Raw genomic sequence first — 18,754 nt, 5'->3', positions numbered from 1 at the left:
AAGTCTGGCCTCTCACTTCATCTGATAAAGGATCTTCCTCTCATTTCTGACATCTCTTCCATCTCCGTTAACTAAGTGTTTAAAGCAATGACTTTTCTAATCTGCAACAATTCTTTGTCCTGAGTTTGTAACTCACTCCAGATTTTTAAAAAATTCCTGCATTTTTCAGATGGGAAGGCAGGGGAGTTAGCAATTCTTCACAGATTTCTAGAGGTTACTAACTGCCCACCCCTACAATCATAAATAAGTACACTTTCCATAACCTATCCATGACCCATTTCTGACATGGCTGGATTTAACCATTATATTGATCCTTAATGTAGATTTGGTTAGTATTTATTGCCTATTTGAACTTTAGTGTTCAAATAGTTTTGAACATAATTTTGATATAACATAGTTTAGTTTTGAACGTAGTGTTGCTGGTGTGCAGATCCTAAATTTCGACCCAGCAACCATGAAAAAATGATTGTATATTTCCAAGTGAGGATGGTGTTATTTGAAAGAGAACCTGTAAATAGCGTTTTTTCCCCGTGTGCCCACTGCATTTAACCTAATGCTAGGAACCTTTGGTTTGAAAATCGGAAACTCGTCAATTTTGTAGATGGTGCATGTTGTATCCAGGATGCGCCAGTGATGGAGGATGTAGGTGGTAAATAAAGTAGTTGATGGGGTAGATTTGACCTAGAGATGTTGAATCCTCGGCTACTGTTGGAATTGGAGCAGCAAGCGGAGAGAATACTATTATATTGCCGATGTTTAAATTGTTTCATGAATTCGATAGATGATATCTGGTGCAACAGGTAAGCTTCAACAGTGCGCGTATGCTTGTGCAGTGCCGTTTCTCACATTTAGTAAACTTGTAACCTCCAAAATCCTCCTGCTCGTCTGGAATTTCGAGGTACCCGGCAAAGGTTATGCTTATTCGTCATTGGTTGGTTCATTGCAAGCACTTACTGATTATTTTAGAACACTCCAAATTGTTGTTCCCAATCTCACCCCCATCTTGATACCTTCTAAAGTGATCTCTGTACTCCTAAAATTCAGGTGATTTATTTCGTAAATTTAATTTCGTTTCCGTTGGTAGTTCACCTTTCCAGCCTAGGTAATAACTTTTGGAATATCTTCATTTCTATCACCTCAATTCACCTTTAATCTGGAAGTTCTATAAAAGGAAAAACATATTTTTGTTTTGACCACGTTGGATCACCCCGCACTACTAAACGCCAGCAGCAGGAACCCAACAGGGCAGCGAGTGTCCGGGATTGCTTCTGGAAGCACGTGGTCCCGGGAATCCAGGCGCCTGCGCGCAGACCCCGTTGCTAGGATACCGTAAACTAGTCGAACCGAAGTTTTCCCGTGGCCGCCGAGTAGGGCTTTCCATCCCAGGTAAGAAGCCGGGGACTGGGGAGGTCGCTGCTCAGCAGGCGGGCGGAACCGTGGCCGGTAGCGGAGAGGTGGTTTTTGTTGCATCAGCCTGGGTAAAATAAAATACTACAATCTCCCCTATCAACCTCCCGGCCCCCCGGCTTTGGGCCTTGCTGAAAACCATCCTCCTGTGGACGCAAATGTAAAATTATATCTTATGTTGTTTTGTTTTTCTACATTAATTTATCAGCCTTATTATTCATCAGATTCCAACACCGGTAGCCTTTGTGTTCCTGCTTCTCAACCTCCAGCACCTTTCACCATCTTCACCCTCTCATCTGCTCCCTTAGTTCCATCTGCCTCCACATCACCCACCTGTCTCTGCCTTCGCAACTCCACTCCTCCGCCCCCTCACCTGCCCCTCATCCTTCACCACCCCACACTCCTCCACCCCCCCTCACCTGTACCTCATCCTTCACCACCCCACCAATCACCCTTTGCCCCAGGTCACCATTTCTCCTTCCACTTTCCCTGCCACGGATGCTGCTCCACCTGCTGAGTTACAACAGTAGATTACATCTTGTTAGATTTGTTTATCGTTTTCTTTACACCTTCAGTTTATTGAAACACCTTAAACAAAACAAATGTTTTTTTGGAGCTTGTGCAAAAATCCCATCATCAAATTTTGCAGCAGCTGTTTTGAACTTGTGACTGATGGCTTTAGGTTAGGTACCAAAATTGTATTTGCTCATTTTAGTTCATTTAAAATCTTTCACACTATTGAATTCTGTATTTAAAAAAAATTTTGGTCTCTCACATGGTGGATTGGATAGTGGACTACTTGACAGATAGACCTCAGTATGTGCGGTTGGGAGACTGTAGGACTGACACGGTGGTCAGCAGCACAGGAGCGCCACAGGGGACTGTGCTCTCTCCGGTCCTGTTCACCCTGTACACATCAGACTTCCAATACAACTCGGAGTCCTGCCATGTGCAGAAGTTCGCTGATGACACGGCCATAGTGGGGTGTGTCAGGAATGGACAGGAGGAGAAGTATAGGAAACTGATACAGGACTTTGTGATATGGTGCAACTCAAACTACCTGCGTCTCAATATCACCAAGACCAAGGAGATGGTGGTGGACTTTAGGAGATCTAGGCCTCATATGGAGCCAGTGATCATTAATGGAGAATGTGTGGAGCAGGTTAAGACCTACAAGTATCTGGGAGTACAGTTAGATGAGAAGCTAGACTGGACTGCCAACACAGATGCCTTGTGCAGGAAGGCACAGAGTCGACTGTACTTCCTTAGAAGGTTGGTGTCATTCAATGTCTGTAGTGAGATGCTGAAGATGTTCTATAGGTCAGTTGTGGAGAGCACCCTCTTCTTTGTAGTGGCGTGTTGGGGAGGAAGCATTAAGAAGAGGGACGCCTCACGTCTTAATAAGCTGGTAAGGAAGGCGGGCTCTGTCGTGGGCAAAGTACTGGAGAGTTTAACATCGGTAGCTGAGCGAAGGGCGCTGAGTAGGCTACGGTCAATTATGGAAAACTCTGAACATCCTCTACATAGCACCATCCAGAGACAGAGAAGCAGTTTCAGCGACAGGTTACTATCGATGCAATGCTCCTCAGACAGGATGAAGAGGTCAATATTCCCCAATGCCATTAGGCTTTACAATTCAACCGCCAGGACTTAAGAACTTTTTAAAAGCTATTATTAATGCTTTTTGAGATAGTGATTTAGATGCATATCATATTTTTTTACTGAGTTAAGTATTGTATGTAATTAGTTTTGCTACAACAAGTGTATGGGACATTGGAAAAAAGTTGAATTTCCCCATGGGGATGAATAAAGTATCTATCTATCTATCTATCTATCTATCAATGTAGGCTAAACTAAAATAACATTATTAGAATTATGCTTTTGAATTTGATCAGATTACAGATATTGGACAGAAGCTGAATGGAATTGTTTAGGTTAGTAGTCTTTTTTTTGCTTACGTTACAAATTCACTAATATCTGCAACAAAACTTGGCAGACGGGAAAGGCGAACACCCTGGACAAAATCACTCATCATCACTCTCTCCAGGAAAGGCAGCTTTCAGCAGTGCCAGAATGACAGAGCTGTAAGTCTTAACAGCCATACAAGCAGAGTGATGTTGAAAGTCATCTTGAACAGAGTGAAACCACACGCAAAAGAAATCATCGCTGAAGAGCAGGCTGGATTCAGAAGTGGAAGAAGTACAACAGAACAGATATTCAGCCTCCGAGCACTGTGTGAGAAATGCAACCAATGTCAACAGGACATCTTCCACTTGTTCATGGACTTCAAGAAGGCATTCGATAGGGTGCGGCATGATGCACTCTGTGCCACAATGAAGAGATACAACATGGGCTGGAAGCTGATCCAGACCATCAAGCAGCTCTACACCCAAACTAGCAGTGCGGTACTTGTTTAAGGCACAGTTGGAGAGTGGTTCCACACATCACCAGGAGTCCAACAAGGCTGCCTCCTTTCACCCACGCTGTTCAACATTTTCCTGGAGCAAATAATGACGGATACCCTGGAAATCCATATCGGAACAGTCAGCATCAGAAAACAGATCATAACCAACCTTAGGTTTGCCGATGACATTGATGGGCTGGCAGGAAGACAGGATGAATTGGCCTGCCTTGTGAACTGTCTGGATGGTACATCTAGCAGATATGGCATGGAGATCAGCACAGAGGAAACCAAACTGATGAGAAACAGTGAGGATCCAATCACGACAAAAATCACAGTCAGTGGACAAGAACTAGAGACTGTCAAACGGTTCAAATATCTTGGCGCCATTATCAACCAAGAAGGATCAAGGCCTGAAGTGCTTGCAAGGATAGCCCAAGCAACAGCAACACTGGCTAAACTAATACCAATCTGGAGAGACAATAACATTGTTCTCAGATCCAAGTTAAAGCTCCTATATGCAGTTGTGCTCTCCATCTTCTTGTATGAATGTGAATCATGGAGTTTGACCGCAGAACAGCAAAAGAATATCCCGACAGTAAAAATGAGATGCTTCAGAAGACTTTGTTATCTCCTGTGCAGACCATGTCTCAAATGACGAAGTACGATGAACCATCACCCAACGCAGGAGACACTACAAAGATCTACTATATCCACAGTAAAGAACAGGAAACTGAGATGGTATGTCCACATAACAAGACCAAGTGGACTGTCAAAGACCATTCTTCAGGGAACGGTACAGTGAGAAAAAGGGGCAGACAAAGGAAGAAATGGACAGATGACATTGCAGAGTGGACCAGAGAGAGCTTTGCTGCAACCTAGGCACTCACCCACAACCATGAGAGATGGAGGCAACTGGTGCAGTGCTCATCTGTACAACTGCCCTATGAACCTGGCAGGTTGCGGAATCTGAAACTGCAGCCGTAACAAATTAACCTGTTGTTAAAAGCCTTACCGAAATGTGCTGAATACAATCAAATTTTAAATTTAATTATGCAACTGAGTTGAGCAGGAATGTCAATGGTAACTATGCATCTGACATCGTAGAACAGTACAGCACAGGACAGGCCCTTTGGCCCACAATGTTATGCTGAACTAATTCATAATCAAATATACAACTAAACCAATCTCTTCTGCCTATACAATGTCTATATCCTTCTATATTCTTTGCATTCATGTGCCTATCTAAACTGCTCTTAAAAATCCCTAATGTATTTGCCTACACCAGACAGCACATTCTAGGCACCCACCACTCTCTGTATGGGAAAAAAACTTGCCCCTAATGAGACCTTTCAAATTATTCCCTCTCACCTTAAGTGCATGCCCTCTGGTATTAGACATTTCAACCCTTTGACAAAAATGATACTGTCTGTCTACTCTATCTATGCCTCTCATAATCTCATAAACTTCTATCAGATCTCCCCTCAACCTCCACCTCTCCAGAGAAAACAACCCAAGTTTGTCCAACCTCTTGTTATAGCATAGCGTCCTCTTCTCCAGGCAGCATCCTGGTAAACCTCTTCTGCACCCTCTCCAAAGCCTTGACATCCTTCCTATAACAGGGTAACCAAACTGTATGCAATACACTAGATTCAGCCTAACTAGAGTTTTATTAAGCTGTAATGTAATCCCCCGACCAACACACGCACAAATGCTGGTGGAACTCAGCAGGTCAGGCAGCACCTATGGAGAGGAATTTCTGTCAACATTTCATGCTGAGACCCTTCATCAAGACTTCTGAAGTCAGTCCCTGGACTAATAAGAGCAAGCATGCCATATGCCTTTTGAACTACCCTATCAACTGCGTAGCCACTTTCAGTGAGCTATGAACTTGGACCCAAAATCCCTCTGCCCATCAACATTGTTAAGCATCTTGCTTTTAACAATGTACAGTCTCTTTACGTTTGACCTACCAAGGTGAACGTTTTACATTCAGCCAGGTTGAACTCCATCTGCCATTTCTCTGCCCATATCTGCAACTGATCTCTATCACGTTGTATTCTTTGCTATCCATAACACCACCAATCTTTGCATTGTCTGCAAACTTATTAACTCACCTATCTGCATTCTCATCCAGTTTGTGAAATATATATCACAAACAGCAGAGGTCCCAGTACAAATAGATCTCTGTGGAACACCACTAATCACAGACCTCAAGCTAGAATAAATTCCTTTCATTACGACCCTCTGTCTTCCATGGGCAAGCCAGTTCTTACTCCACACAGCCAATTCACCATTGATCCCATGCATCTTAATCTTCTGAATTAGCCTTCCATGTGGGACCTTGTCAAACACCTTACTAAAATGTAAGTAGACAACATCCAAAGCTCTAACTTCATCAATCACCTTCACCAACTCATCAGAAAATTCAGTCAAGTTTACAAGACACAACATGCTCCGCGCCATGCCATGCTTGCTCTCCCTAATTAGGCCATGGATTTCTAAATGTTCATAAATCCTATCCCCAAGAATTCTCACCAGTATTCCTTACCAATGACATGAGTCTCACCGGTCTATAGTTTCCAGGATTATCCTTGTTTCCCCTTGAATAATGGAATAACATTAGCTACTTGCCAGTCTTCCGGGACCTCGTCTAGAAAGGACAAAGGTGAAAGGTCAAGGTGAGATGTTAAAGGATAATTTGTCCGGTTGACTTGCTGGAAATTAGATGCTTTTAGGTGATTGACTGGTCTTTGTCAAGTACTACTGAGATGTGAAAGGATAATTTGTCCTGATGACATTGAAGAATTTAGATACTAATCGCACACATTGTTCTTGGGTGGATGACCTTTGCTTCTGCTTTAGATGCTAAAGTATTCTCTGTCTCATACTATCACTGTTGCCAGACGTGACTGTGGGGATAGCTAAAAATTATATCTTGCATACGTGACTGACTGTGGTGTAAAACCCTATTTAAAAAAAAAAGGACTGTTCCTTTGTTCGGAGAGCATCGCTTGACAGGGCTTTGCAAGCACTGCAAAGTTTGTTTAGTGATCCTCCAAAAAGCTTGTATTGGACTTGCTTAAATAAAGAATCGTGGCTATCCACAGAAGTTAGCGCATTGCATTTGTATCAAGTGTGTAAGAATCTCAAGAAAATGAACTGACAAAGGCGCCAGTAATCTCTTCTCTTGTCTCTCTTAATAACCTGCAGTAAATCCCATCAGACCCAGGGGCCTTATTCCACAAGCTATTTGAGTGCACCTCGTAAACCAAATGGAAATGCCACATTTTCTAATACTTTGAAATACGCTGTTATTTTAATGGCATTTTTACGAATTTGAAATAATATTTTAAGAATATTAACATTGAAATTGTTTCAATGAAGCCATTGGGCACCCAAGGTAAGCACAGTATTTTTAAAAGGGGCCTTTAATTTTACGATGATGATAATTTCATAATTCATTGGTGAGCCACCAATGAGGCAGGAAAGATACAAGAATTGCAGATAATAAATTGTGACACACATTATGAAATGAGGGATAATTGATTTATCTTGCTTATAGTGATCAGCCACTACCTTTTCACATGATTCTTTGCTTGTCTCAATGTGAACAGAGCACAAGTCTATCCCAGATATACTCTCAAATCTAAAGGCTGATAATGTACATACTGTATGTTATTAATTATAGATGGTGATTGAGAGTACAACTCTTAAAGTATGCCTTCAGCCTTATTCTTCATCAATTTCTGAAGAAAATAAGTTGTGAAATGTTTACATGTGTGAAAGATTAGTCTTTCAATCCTAATATCTTGAAACAGTCAAATCTCTTAATTGGACAAACAAAAAGCATTTTATTGTGAAAAGTATCAAAATGGATTTTGGATTTTTAGTGAGATTTTTAAATTGCTTCTCTTTTTGCATTCATCATATAATGATCTGATGCTAAACTGTGTCCTTTAAGTCAGTAAGTCAACAGTCTAAACTTCATAGTTTTACATTTGTGAAAGCGTTAGGGAGAACACTAAAGAGCAATCATTAATATTTCGTACTCTTGTGAGATGATTGTGAGTATTCTGATGTTCCACTCTATTCACATCCAGGGAAATATCAACGAGCAGAAAATTTCTTTGTAAAAGAATAGGCTCCATGTTCATTATAAAGATCCTATGAGAAGTGAGAATTCTCAAAAAGTTGGAAAAAAATACTCTATTTATATCCCTCCTGACTGATGAATAGACAAAATTGTACACCAGGTTACATACAATGTGAAATCTTATATGTATTGGTCCTGACAGTAGATAATGAATAACATAGTAAGTGAGAGATGTATTTGATCACAAAAAAACTATAGGCTCATTTGGTATAACAATTTAAATTTAATTTACAATGCTTTTTTCTACTGTATTACAAGGAATAGAAATACTGAGAATGGGAGCTGGAGGAATTGGTTTTAAAAAAAACTCGATATTGTACTAAATGATCACAGTACACTCAGTTAAATTGGTAACTAGTTAGAGTAACATGTTACTTTGTTTTGTTTCAGGCATCATGGAGATTGTATACGTTTATACCAAAATACGAAGTGAATTTGGCCGACAGTGCAACTTTTCTGATCGCCCTACAGAGCTACAGACTGATATTGTCCCAGATCCAAAGTTAGCGGAAAATTTCATTGAGAAAAATCCAGTTGATATGTTTGTACAGGTTTCAGAAGACATGTCGGAACACGAGGTAGAATTGAATGTAGTATTTTAAATGTATGTAACACTCCTGACATGTCAGCAAGGAAACGCTTTCTACATTTTTCACCTATATGAATAAGATGAACCAAAATCACAGATTTTGGAGCATTCTCATCTATTAGCAACTACTTGTGTTTAAGGGTGCATCCAACTAATGATTGGATATTATTCTACATACAGTATATTTACATAGCAAGCTAATCTGGATAATTTATATGGATCAGGAGATGAACTATAAAATACTGGCATTATTAGAAAAATGTTCACAAAGTTATGGGAAAAGAAGTTGCAATGCTTATTAAACAGCTGATGATTGCTTTGCTTCTGCACTAACTCTGTCCACCCCCCAACAAAAATGTCACTAGTCTCGCCAGCCTAGTATATAGTAAAATATATGTACTTTTACTTGAGATATGCTGATTGCCAAGTTAGCAGATTGCAGAACTTTTTTTTTTGATGAAGGATAATATCCTCTGTATTTCTGCGCTCCATTTCATAAAAATACTGGTAGTATTATTCATTAATTAAAACATCTGTTTAAAACATTTTAAGAATTTCAGCATTTTTGGGAATGTTATATAAAGGCAATATTAGGAAGAATCATTTTTATTGTTTTATTAGAAGAATGTGCCTTTGTGATGAGATATAAGATGCATTTCTTTGGATGAGCTGAATTTGGAAGATAAAAAGTTGTAGACTTCTTATAGCATACTTCTATTGCAGAAAAAGACATGTTTTATTAGCTCTTCCCATAAATTTCTCAACCTGTTCACTTACTATCTCAATGATGATTTCAAATATATGACCCCTTGTCATTCATCAACAATAACAAATATTTTTTTCAAAAACATAATAGTTTTAAGGTACTGTATATGCATTTGTATTTCTCTTGTTATAGTCTTGTTACTTCACCTTTTTTTAATCTCACCAATTGTTCATGGATATATCTTCACTGATTTACGTTGTATCCAAATTCCTGAATTTTTACTGTCTTTAAATGGAAGTTCTAATTTAATGGCAACATTTATTACCTCCCTAACTGCTTCAACAATAACTTACATTAAGCTTTACTTTTAAAATTTTAGAAAAATAAAGAAACCAAAGAATAGTTTAGTGCTTTCTGAGGTTTTGTTTTCCTCCACAAAATAACTTTATTTCCAAGTAATGAGTGAGGTCTTTGTGACAGAGAACTAGGTAGACATCTGGTACTAAGTGGTGCTAATTCAAATTAAATTACTTTATGCTTTTGACTATTTTTTTTTCACTTTCTTTCTATCCATTTTAAGGTAAATACAGAACATATTGCAACCGAGATTCGAGGGATTAACCACGTTGAGGGTGGTTGGCCTAAAGATGTAAACCCAAATGATCTGGAGCATACCATGCGTTACCGAAAGAAAGTGGAAAAGGATGAAAATTATGTCTACACACTCATGCAGCTGAGTGGAGTAAGTGATATAAAAAGGAGACTTCAGTTCAAAATAGTATATTCTAGATGCTCTGAATATTTCAACATATAATATTAGTACAATAAAGTTAGCACAGATCAGTGTTCATGTCAAATATCTATTATCTGTTTGGTGTATTCTAACTCAGTGGCTCATTGCTTGTGTACATTTAGCTTTTAAATTCTTTCTTGTAAAGTTATTGGAAAATAATCATTAGCAATAATGGTTACTTAAACTGCTAAGTATTAGATTTAAATGTGTGACAAGTTAAGTGCACAATTGATTTATATATACATACATCCATTTTATGAAAGTAAATGATCACTTAAGCACAAGTTGTGACTTCTATTAAGCCAATGGCAGAGCAAAATCTGGTAGCCACTTGGTTCCTTGTAATTATTATGTGTACCTTGCTTAAAGTTGTTGCTCAATTTGTATATATGCAACTTCCTTCATTCTTCCCCCCCATCCTCCCCAACCACACAAAATTCACACCCAATTCATCGTGCCCTAAAACAATAGAACAGGGGTTCCCAGCCTGGAGTCCACGGACCCCCCAGTTAATGGTAGAATTCCGTGGTATAATAAAGGTTGGGAATCCCTGTAATAGAATGTGGATGAGCCTTTAGTATCTACAAATAAATTTTAGGACCTTTTTTTTAAATTAAAGCACTGTGACAAACTGGGATCTAATGTTCTCTGGCAGTCTGTGTAGACCAGTATTTCTCAGCCCTTTTTGGGTTACTGTCCCTTTGGCTCCCTGACCACATCTCTCTTTCCAGCTATTACATAAAAATTACAAAGAGTTTTGATTTATGATGTATAGTGAAAGAAAATAGGAACTGTAACTTCAAAGCTGTGACAAATAATTACTAAAATTATTCAAGTATATTTAAAGCTACAACTAAAATAATTTTTTCATTTAATTACAGTAAAAACAATTTTTGTCAACAATTTTTGAGTGCACATTAGCAATTCTAACTATTCACTACTTCATTGCTTTTACACCTTTCAATGAGATGGATGGGCTTGGTGCAGTGATATCAGCTTCTTGGCATCAGGCTGAATACCACTCAGAAGGAGTCTCATCCACATATTCAGTAATATTCGGTCTGTTTTGTTGCTTTGAAAGAAGTTGGGCAACTGCACCCCAAAAACTAGGATGTTGGAAAGGCAATTAAAAACACCTTTATCAGGCTAGCGGCACTGTCACCAGCTCTCAGACTCAGGGAAGGCAGAGCGATAGTGATAGGAAACCTGATAGGGGGATAGATGAGATATTATGTGGCTGCGAAAGGGAAGCCAGGGTGGTGTGTTGCCTCCCAGGCATTAAGGCCCAGGATGTCTCAAAGCGGCTGCAGAGATTCTCAAGAGGAAGGGTGAGCAGCCTGAGGTCATGATGCACATTGGCACTAATGACATGGGTAGAAAGGGGGAAAGGGGCCCTGTGCAGTGATGTTAAGGAAAAGGCTGAAGAACAGAACCCCTGGATTACATCTAGTGCCACATGCTAATCAGGGCAGGAATAGAATGATGATACAGATGAATGAATGGCTGAGGAAGTGGTGTAGGGGTCAGAGTTTCAGATTTCTGGATCATTGGGATCTCTTCTGGGGAATGCATGACCTGTACAAAAAGGACACCTGAACCCAAGGGAGACCAATATTCCTGTGGGCAGGTTCGCTGGAGCTGTTGAGGAATGTTTAAACCAAATTGGCAGTGGAATGGGAACCAGAGTGATAGGGCTGAGGATGGAGCAGTTGGTATGCAAGTCAATGCAGTGTGTAGTGAGACTGTGACGATGATAGGGCAAAATTGCAGTCGGTAGGATGAGGTGAAGGGTAGCATGGGGGCAAAATTGAAATGGGTGATAAATGCCGGACTGAAGGTGCTAAATTTCAATGCATGCAGTATACCGAATAAGGTAGATGATCCTTTAGCACATTTAGAGATTGGCAGGTATGACATTGTGCACCTATAGCAAATTACTGTAGAAAATTCAGAGTTGTTCAGAGGCAGTTGTTGTTTGGGATGTAAAAATCCATCCTTTGAATGGTGGAGATTTGCAAAAGAACTTAAAAGTTGAGTAGAGTAACAAAAAAGTTGTGTGGATAGCTATAGTTGGCAGTAGGAATATCAGTTAAATAAAATTAATTCAAAACTGTACTGTGAAATTAATATTTTCAGGAGTTGGAAATTGACTGTCCACTCCATTTTTGCAGATCACCTTCCCTTCCCCACTGCAGCCCACCTGCAGGAGTTACATTCTTTCCTAATTTGTCTGCTTCTTATTTAGAATCTAAAGCAGTAAAACAAAGTATTCAAAAATAAAATGATTTTAGCGTTATTAATAATCACGTGCTTCAGAGAGGCCAAGAAAATAATTTAAAAAACAAACAAAAAGGCTTGATATTATTGGCCCATATGGTGCTGTTTGCCACCCACTGCAGGTTAGCTAGTTGGAGCAGTAAATCAGCTCATTTCAGACTTCCACTCTTGCATATTGCAATACATGAGTCAGGAATGAGCCAGAGCTCTGATGCCAGCACATCTGACCATCTGCTGTGCTGCCAGACTCTGATTTGAATCCAGTGGCAGAGTAACTTGTCATGGTTGGTGTGTGGACCCGCACTGAAGCAGTCCTTCAACTTTACATTAGCCAGTACAAATGTCATGCTGGCATATGGAGTGTGGTTCTATAAAATTGGAATGTTGATTTAAATTGAAGCAGTAAATGTTTTTTTATTTTATAAAAATTACATTATCTTAATTAATTTCTATCACATAAGTGCTTCCATCTAAATATAATATTTTAAATTAATATTTTCAATAACTTTTGTGTTTTAATACTTAAATCTTTTTCATTTGTCTTTTGTACTTTTGTTAATCAGAGACACGTAGAAAGTTACATAAGCCTACGTTTGTAGTGAGCTGATCCTTGGGTGGAGCCAGGCATCACTGCCACTCACTGAGAGCTCTACCTCATGGTGTGGAGGCCTGGAGAATTATTGTTGTCATGGGCTGCAACTTTTGATTGGGGAGTAAGTTCAAAGACTGTCCCAGATCTAATATAATCCAACCCATTAAGTTTTCCATCTGTCTGATGTGATTTTTTTAAAAGCTTAAATCAGTATCACAGGGATTAGTTTTGAAGCTTTCTTCAGGTAGTTTCAATATTGTCAATAGAATTGATTGCTAATAGACAGATAGCAAGTAACAAGTAGAAAGGACGATTTAAGTATATGTCAATGTGCTTGTCCTCAAAGAGCTAAATGTTCCACACATCAAATACTACACAGCACTGAATTTTGTTTTTTTAAACAGTTAATGGACCACTGCATTAAACAGAATAATGCTATCAATATTTATGAGGAGTACTTTGAAAATAAAGAGGAACCTGTGGAATCAATTAATGAACCACCTTCTGCAAAAACCATAAATGTCTTCAGGTATTTTTCATTTTTAGGAATTCTGTAGATCTCTCATTAGGTAATTTTAAATTAACATGCATGATAATTCTTTGCAATTTCTAAATATGTGTGTATACTAAAAATTAAAGTGAAATATCAAAAAAGATTTACTAACCTTACTCATTGCTCTTCATCATTTTGAATATGAAAAAAAGAAAATACTATTTTCAACCAATAACACGTTTATTCATCTTCCATGTAATCATCTACTCTGTACTGAGAAGTCTTCTCAGTTTTGTGACTGGTTTAACAGGTTTGTTCCTCTGGCACACCCAAAATTAACAGTAACAAGTAACATTCATGTCACCAATTTACTTTAATATTACTGTGTATCACCTTAACGGTAATATACTGCAAGATGTTTTAATTCGCTCCATCTATCCTGGAAAGAAAGGTAGCACCATGGCTGGTCTGATTGATTTTTGGCAACAAGGTTCTTGTGCGTATATGAAATTGCATCTGAGACACAATGGATGCTTTCAAAAGGGCCATCCTTACTGAAGTGCAAATGTCTCACTCATTGTTTCTTAGCAAGGTTCACACAAAAAAATTCTCCCTGAACACATTGAACAGATGTAGCATTGCATTTTCCATGTTCATCTTTCTAATTGTACTGATTGCAATGATCACCGATGCACCTGTAGCCAGGAACAAATGGTTTTTGTATAACACTAAGTCAGCATAGTGTTCATCACACCAGCTCCTCTTGAACTTGAAGTAATACTGAAAAGCACCTGACATTCGTTGATTCACACCAACAGCTAGAAGAAGTAACAGCCATACTATAGGAAGTTGATTCGTTAAGTAGCAGTGGTGAGGTACATTTTTCATGATGCTGAATAATTTCAGCTATGAAGTTAAACCACATTTAGCCTGAATGTAGAGCTCTGAAACTGATTCACTAGTATCAGATGAATACACACAAAATGCTGGAGGAACTCAGCAGGCCAGGCAGCCTACAGAAGTAAGTAAACAGTCTACTTTTCTCCCCCACTGTTATCAGATCTGTTGAGGATGCAGATTAATGGTATAAGCTGCTGCTCCCTCGTATTTCTACCAGATATTTAGTGCACACATATTTTTACCAAATGCCACCTTTATGCTAAAGTTGTAGATGGCAATTTTTAAATTCTAAGGATGGAAGGTGCTGATAGTTCTAAATTCATCTTGAAAGTATTTCTGGTGAAGCATGTAAGTGAGTTGTGTATACCAATATGTATAAAAATTTGCAAGTTCATAATATAACTAAGTTTATACCAATTTGTAAATTATTGCAGCATTTAATTAGGAGAGTTATGCTTCTTATATCCTGAGAGCTAACTGAGATAGAAATATAAGTTGATCTTGTTCAGGAATTTGTGTAATGAAGGAAACATGCCTTTAACTTTGTTGTTTCATTTGTTAGTGACCCAAATGAAATTAAACGGACAGTATCTCATCTCTCATGGCATCCAGATCAAGGGAAGAAACTGGCAATTTCCTACTGTTGTTTGGAGTTTCAAAAAGTTGGTGATAATATGTATCCTGACTCGTATATCTGGGACTTGGGTAATTCATTTGATATTCTGTGCTGCAGAGCAGTTATTGTTGGAATTTTTGTTATGGAATGCAATCGCACTGAACAGCATATGGAACTTTATGTCAATATTATTATTTCCTCTGCATAAAATATGGGGGAGCTTGTATAATAGTAAATTGTCTTAAACATCTGCCTTGCATACTTGCCATATTGTATTTATTCTCTTTCTTGAATCAAAAAGCTGCAAATTTCTGAAATTATAAAAAGAAAAGTCTAATCTAATTTAATCACAGTTCAACTTTGCATATCTCCTGTTTATCCAGTCTTCTGTTTGAAAGCAAAATATCTGTGGTCATCTTATGGGGAAATTATCACCCCTTATGGAGCTTGGCAATTTTGAGAAGGTAATTTCAATCTAAAGTGGGCAAAATGCAAACAAAAAAACAAAAAAACACCCAGGCACAAGTGTTGAATGCAAAAAGGAAATCTGAGAAGATAGTATCAGTGTATCATATAAAATATGGGTTGAGTTAGCAGGAGCTGCCATACTGCCTTTAGGTCTGCTAATATTGGAAATAAGAGATAAACTGCCTTTAAAGTCTAATGGCAAGAGCCACTTGACATTTAATAGGTGATGTCTTTTCATTGATTCAATTGCTGGGCAGTTTGTTTTATTGATTAGCCATGTATAAAATTACAGCATAGAAACACAGACATGGAAAAATAGGAATTGGAGAATGTCATTCAGCCATTTGAGCTTACTCCAAAATTCAATATTATCATGGCTGACCTACTGCTTTTCTCAGTACTCTTTCTCCTACACCTTTTTTTTTATGTATTTTGTGCCTAGTAGGTTATTAGTTTTACAGTATGAAATCAGATTGAGTTACATCTAGAATAAACAGATATTAAAATATAGTCCATAACTAATTACCTAAGGCATAGGGAAAATAACATTTATGCATCTTTTTAATCTTGTGGGTTGGTGTGGTGGAGAAATGTCCATGCCAAAGGGGGTGTAAGGCACTCCTTCCCTCTGCTAGCCTGCAGGTCACCTTCAGGCAAGCTGTGTCATCTTCTTAGCCTCCCCTTCCACCCACCGATCAGGGTCATGTGAAGTTGGATCAGCAAAACTGTAGGTAACACAAAAGATTAGGGGCATAGTGAACTGCAAGGAAAGTTAATCAAAGATTGCAGCAGGACCAGCTGGAAAAAGGCTGAAAATGGCAAATGGAATTTAATGCAGACTAGTGTGAGCTGTTGCAATTTGTGAGGACAAACCAGGGTAGGACTTGCACAGCGAATGTTAGAGAATGCAGAGTGCAGTAAAACGGAAGGATCTGGAAATAGAGATCCATAATTCCTTGAAAATGGTGTCACAGGTAGATAGGGTTGTAGTGAGAGCTTTTGGCACATTGGCTTTTATGAATCAAAGTACTGAATACAGGAGTTGGAATGTTATGTTGAAGTTGTGTAGGACATTGGTGAAGCCTAATTTTAAGCATTGTGTGCAGTTGTGTTCTGCTTACACGCAGAAAAGATATTAAGATGATTGAAAGATTAGAAAGAACATTTCCAAGGATGTTGAGGACTTTAGTTAGAGAGAAAGATTGAATAGGTTAAGACTTTCTTCCCTGAAGTGTAGGAGAATGAGGGGAGATATGATAGATGTATACAAAGTTATGAGCAGTATAGATAGGTGAAAGGCAAGCATTCTTTTTCCATTGAGGTTGGGTGAGACTAGAGCTAGAGGTCATAGGTTAAGAGTGATATGTGAAATATTTCAGGGGAACCTGAGGGGCAACTCCTTCACACAGAAGGTGGTGTGAATGTGGAGTGAGTTGCCAGCAGAAGTGGTGTTTAAGAGAACTTTGGATAAGTACATAGATGGGAGGAGATTGGGTGGCTATGGTTGATGGGACTATGCAGAATAATAGTTCAGCACAGACTAAATGGTTTGAAGGGGCCTGTTTCTGTGCTGTAGTTCTCTGATTCAAATGTCATGATATTCATGGTGTGTAAGAAATTTTCTCATAAGTCTTTATCTTTGTTGTTCTATAATTTATTTATTCTAAGCATGCAGTGTGACTTAAAATGATGCAACTATTTTTCTTTTACCCTGAGTGCAAATACCCAGATATTTATTGTATATTTATGTGCAAAATAATCTCGAATGGAAAATATTTATGTAGAATTCTGTGGTTTACTTGAGGATTGTGTGATGTATGCTTCATTATGCTCCTGTTAAACACAGGTGATGACATATTATAGTATTGTTTGTAATGTCAATGTTTCTTCCCTCCACAGAAAATCCAAATAAGTACGAAATGGCAATAAAACCAATATCTCCTCTTGTTTGTCTGGAATATAACCCTAAAGATTCACATATTCTGGCTGGAGGTTGTTACAGTGGACAGATTGGTCAGTGAATAAGTTTTGTTGCCAAAGATGAAACACTGAAATTTAAACAACTAATAGAAATTAAGTAATTTACAAAAGTTAAAATAAAATTTCCTTGTCCCATCTAGAAAATTATTTTTTTTTTTAGCTGATTTGAATTAATTATGCTTGGGAACAGTGTGACATAAATGGAAAAGCCAGGCCAGATATCATTGAGTGATCTCCAGTATTGTAATGTTTATGGCATTTCATGAAATGATAACTTGCATTCCTAAAAAAGCTTTTTTTCTTAATTACATTAGAGTTATAAAAGCAGAATATGAGCCATGATAAGTTATCAAATTAGCAATATTAATATTCTACAACAGTAAAAGTTTGTCAAAAATGATCAGAAATATGCAGACATCATTACTAAAAACTGAATGCTAAAACTAAGCCAAGATATAGAAGAAACCAATCTGGGGTTTAGAAGAATGAAAGATGATCTCATTAAAAATCAAAAAGTTTGACACATTTGCTGAATTATCATTTTCCCTGCCACAGAAGCCGATAACTAAAACTAGGAATGATAATCTTAGGCAAGAGGCTGATCATTAATGTGTGAGATGGGAAGAAATTTCTTCTCTTTGTAATCTTTGAAATCCATTGGAATGTAGAGGGCTGATGTTGATCAACGAATGTAGGGTCAGGTAGATTAATGGATTCCACAGAGAAGTTCTAATGTTCAGTATGATCATGACATCTCTGCTGGTATTACTAATATAAGACAAGAATTTGTTCAGTAGATTCCCTTAATTGAGCCAATCATTCTCTTAATAGTATCCACATACTGAATTGGGAAAGTGTGAGCTCTAGATTATATAAATACCCATTAGGATAGAAGTACCCTGTATATAATTAGCTTAAAATCACTCTATTTACTAAAGATCCCATTAGGGCCCTTTCACAAAATTGATAGGGCAAGGCTATTGTAAGATAATATAATAACTCTGGCTGGTAACTTGAATGAAAAATCTGTCTGATGCCAAAATTTTTCTTTCAAAATGCAGTATTTCTAGTAAAATAGCCAGAGAGAAGAAATGTTGAATTATCAGTCATTTGTAGATGTTACATGGAATTGATAAACTGACACATCAACTCTTACTTAAATTTTTCATTCAGAATACTACGTACACATTGTTTTCACAGACAGACAAGTTATTTTCACTGAAGACAATGTAAGCCAGGATTAAATATTGTATTAAGTGTAACATTTTTTTCAAAGGAAAATAACTGACCAAATGAAAGGTATCTTCACAAACTATTACAAAAATATCAATGAGGCTACTCCAACATGAAATCGTTAGCACTATTGCAAAGATGCA

The 18,754-nt window shown here is 38.1% G+C and overlaps 1 protein-coding gene across 1 annotated transcript in view; it reads left to right on the top strand.

Annotated features, from left to right (window-relative positions):
* The first annotated feature begins 1,317 nt into the window (after positions 1 to 1,317).
* Positions 1,318 to 18,754, top strand: part of dnai2b (dynein, axonemal, intermediate chain 2b) — a 40,485-nt gene continuing 23,048 nt past the window's right edge. Inside the window, exons 1-6 of the mRNA XM_073026106.1 lie at positions 1,318 to 1,386; positions 8,355 to 8,542; positions 9,840 to 10,001; positions 13,326 to 13,450; positions 14,877 to 15,019; positions 17,298 to 17,411. Of these exons, the coding sequence (XP_072882207.1) occupies positions 8,360 to 8,542; positions 9,840 to 10,001; positions 13,326 to 13,450; positions 14,877 to 15,019; positions 17,298 to 17,411 (727 nt within the window). The 5' untranslated portion in view covers positions 1,318 to 1,386; positions 8,355 to 8,359. The remainder of the gene's footprint in view (positions 1,387 to 8,354; positions 8,543 to 9,839; positions 10,002 to 13,325; positions 13,451 to 14,876; positions 15,020 to 17,297; positions 17,412 to 18,754) is intronic.

The sequence above is a fragment of the Hemitrygon akajei genome, chromosome 22, assembly GCF_048418815.1.
Source record: "Hemitrygon akajei chromosome 22, sHemAka1.3, whole genome shotgun sequence".
In the NCBI taxonomy this organism is placed as follows: domain Eukaryota; kingdom Metazoa; phylum Chordata; class Chondrichthyes; order Myliobatiformes; family Dasyatidae; genus Hemitrygon; species Hemitrygon akajei.
This window is presented reverse-complemented; position numbering and strand designations above follow the sequence as displayed.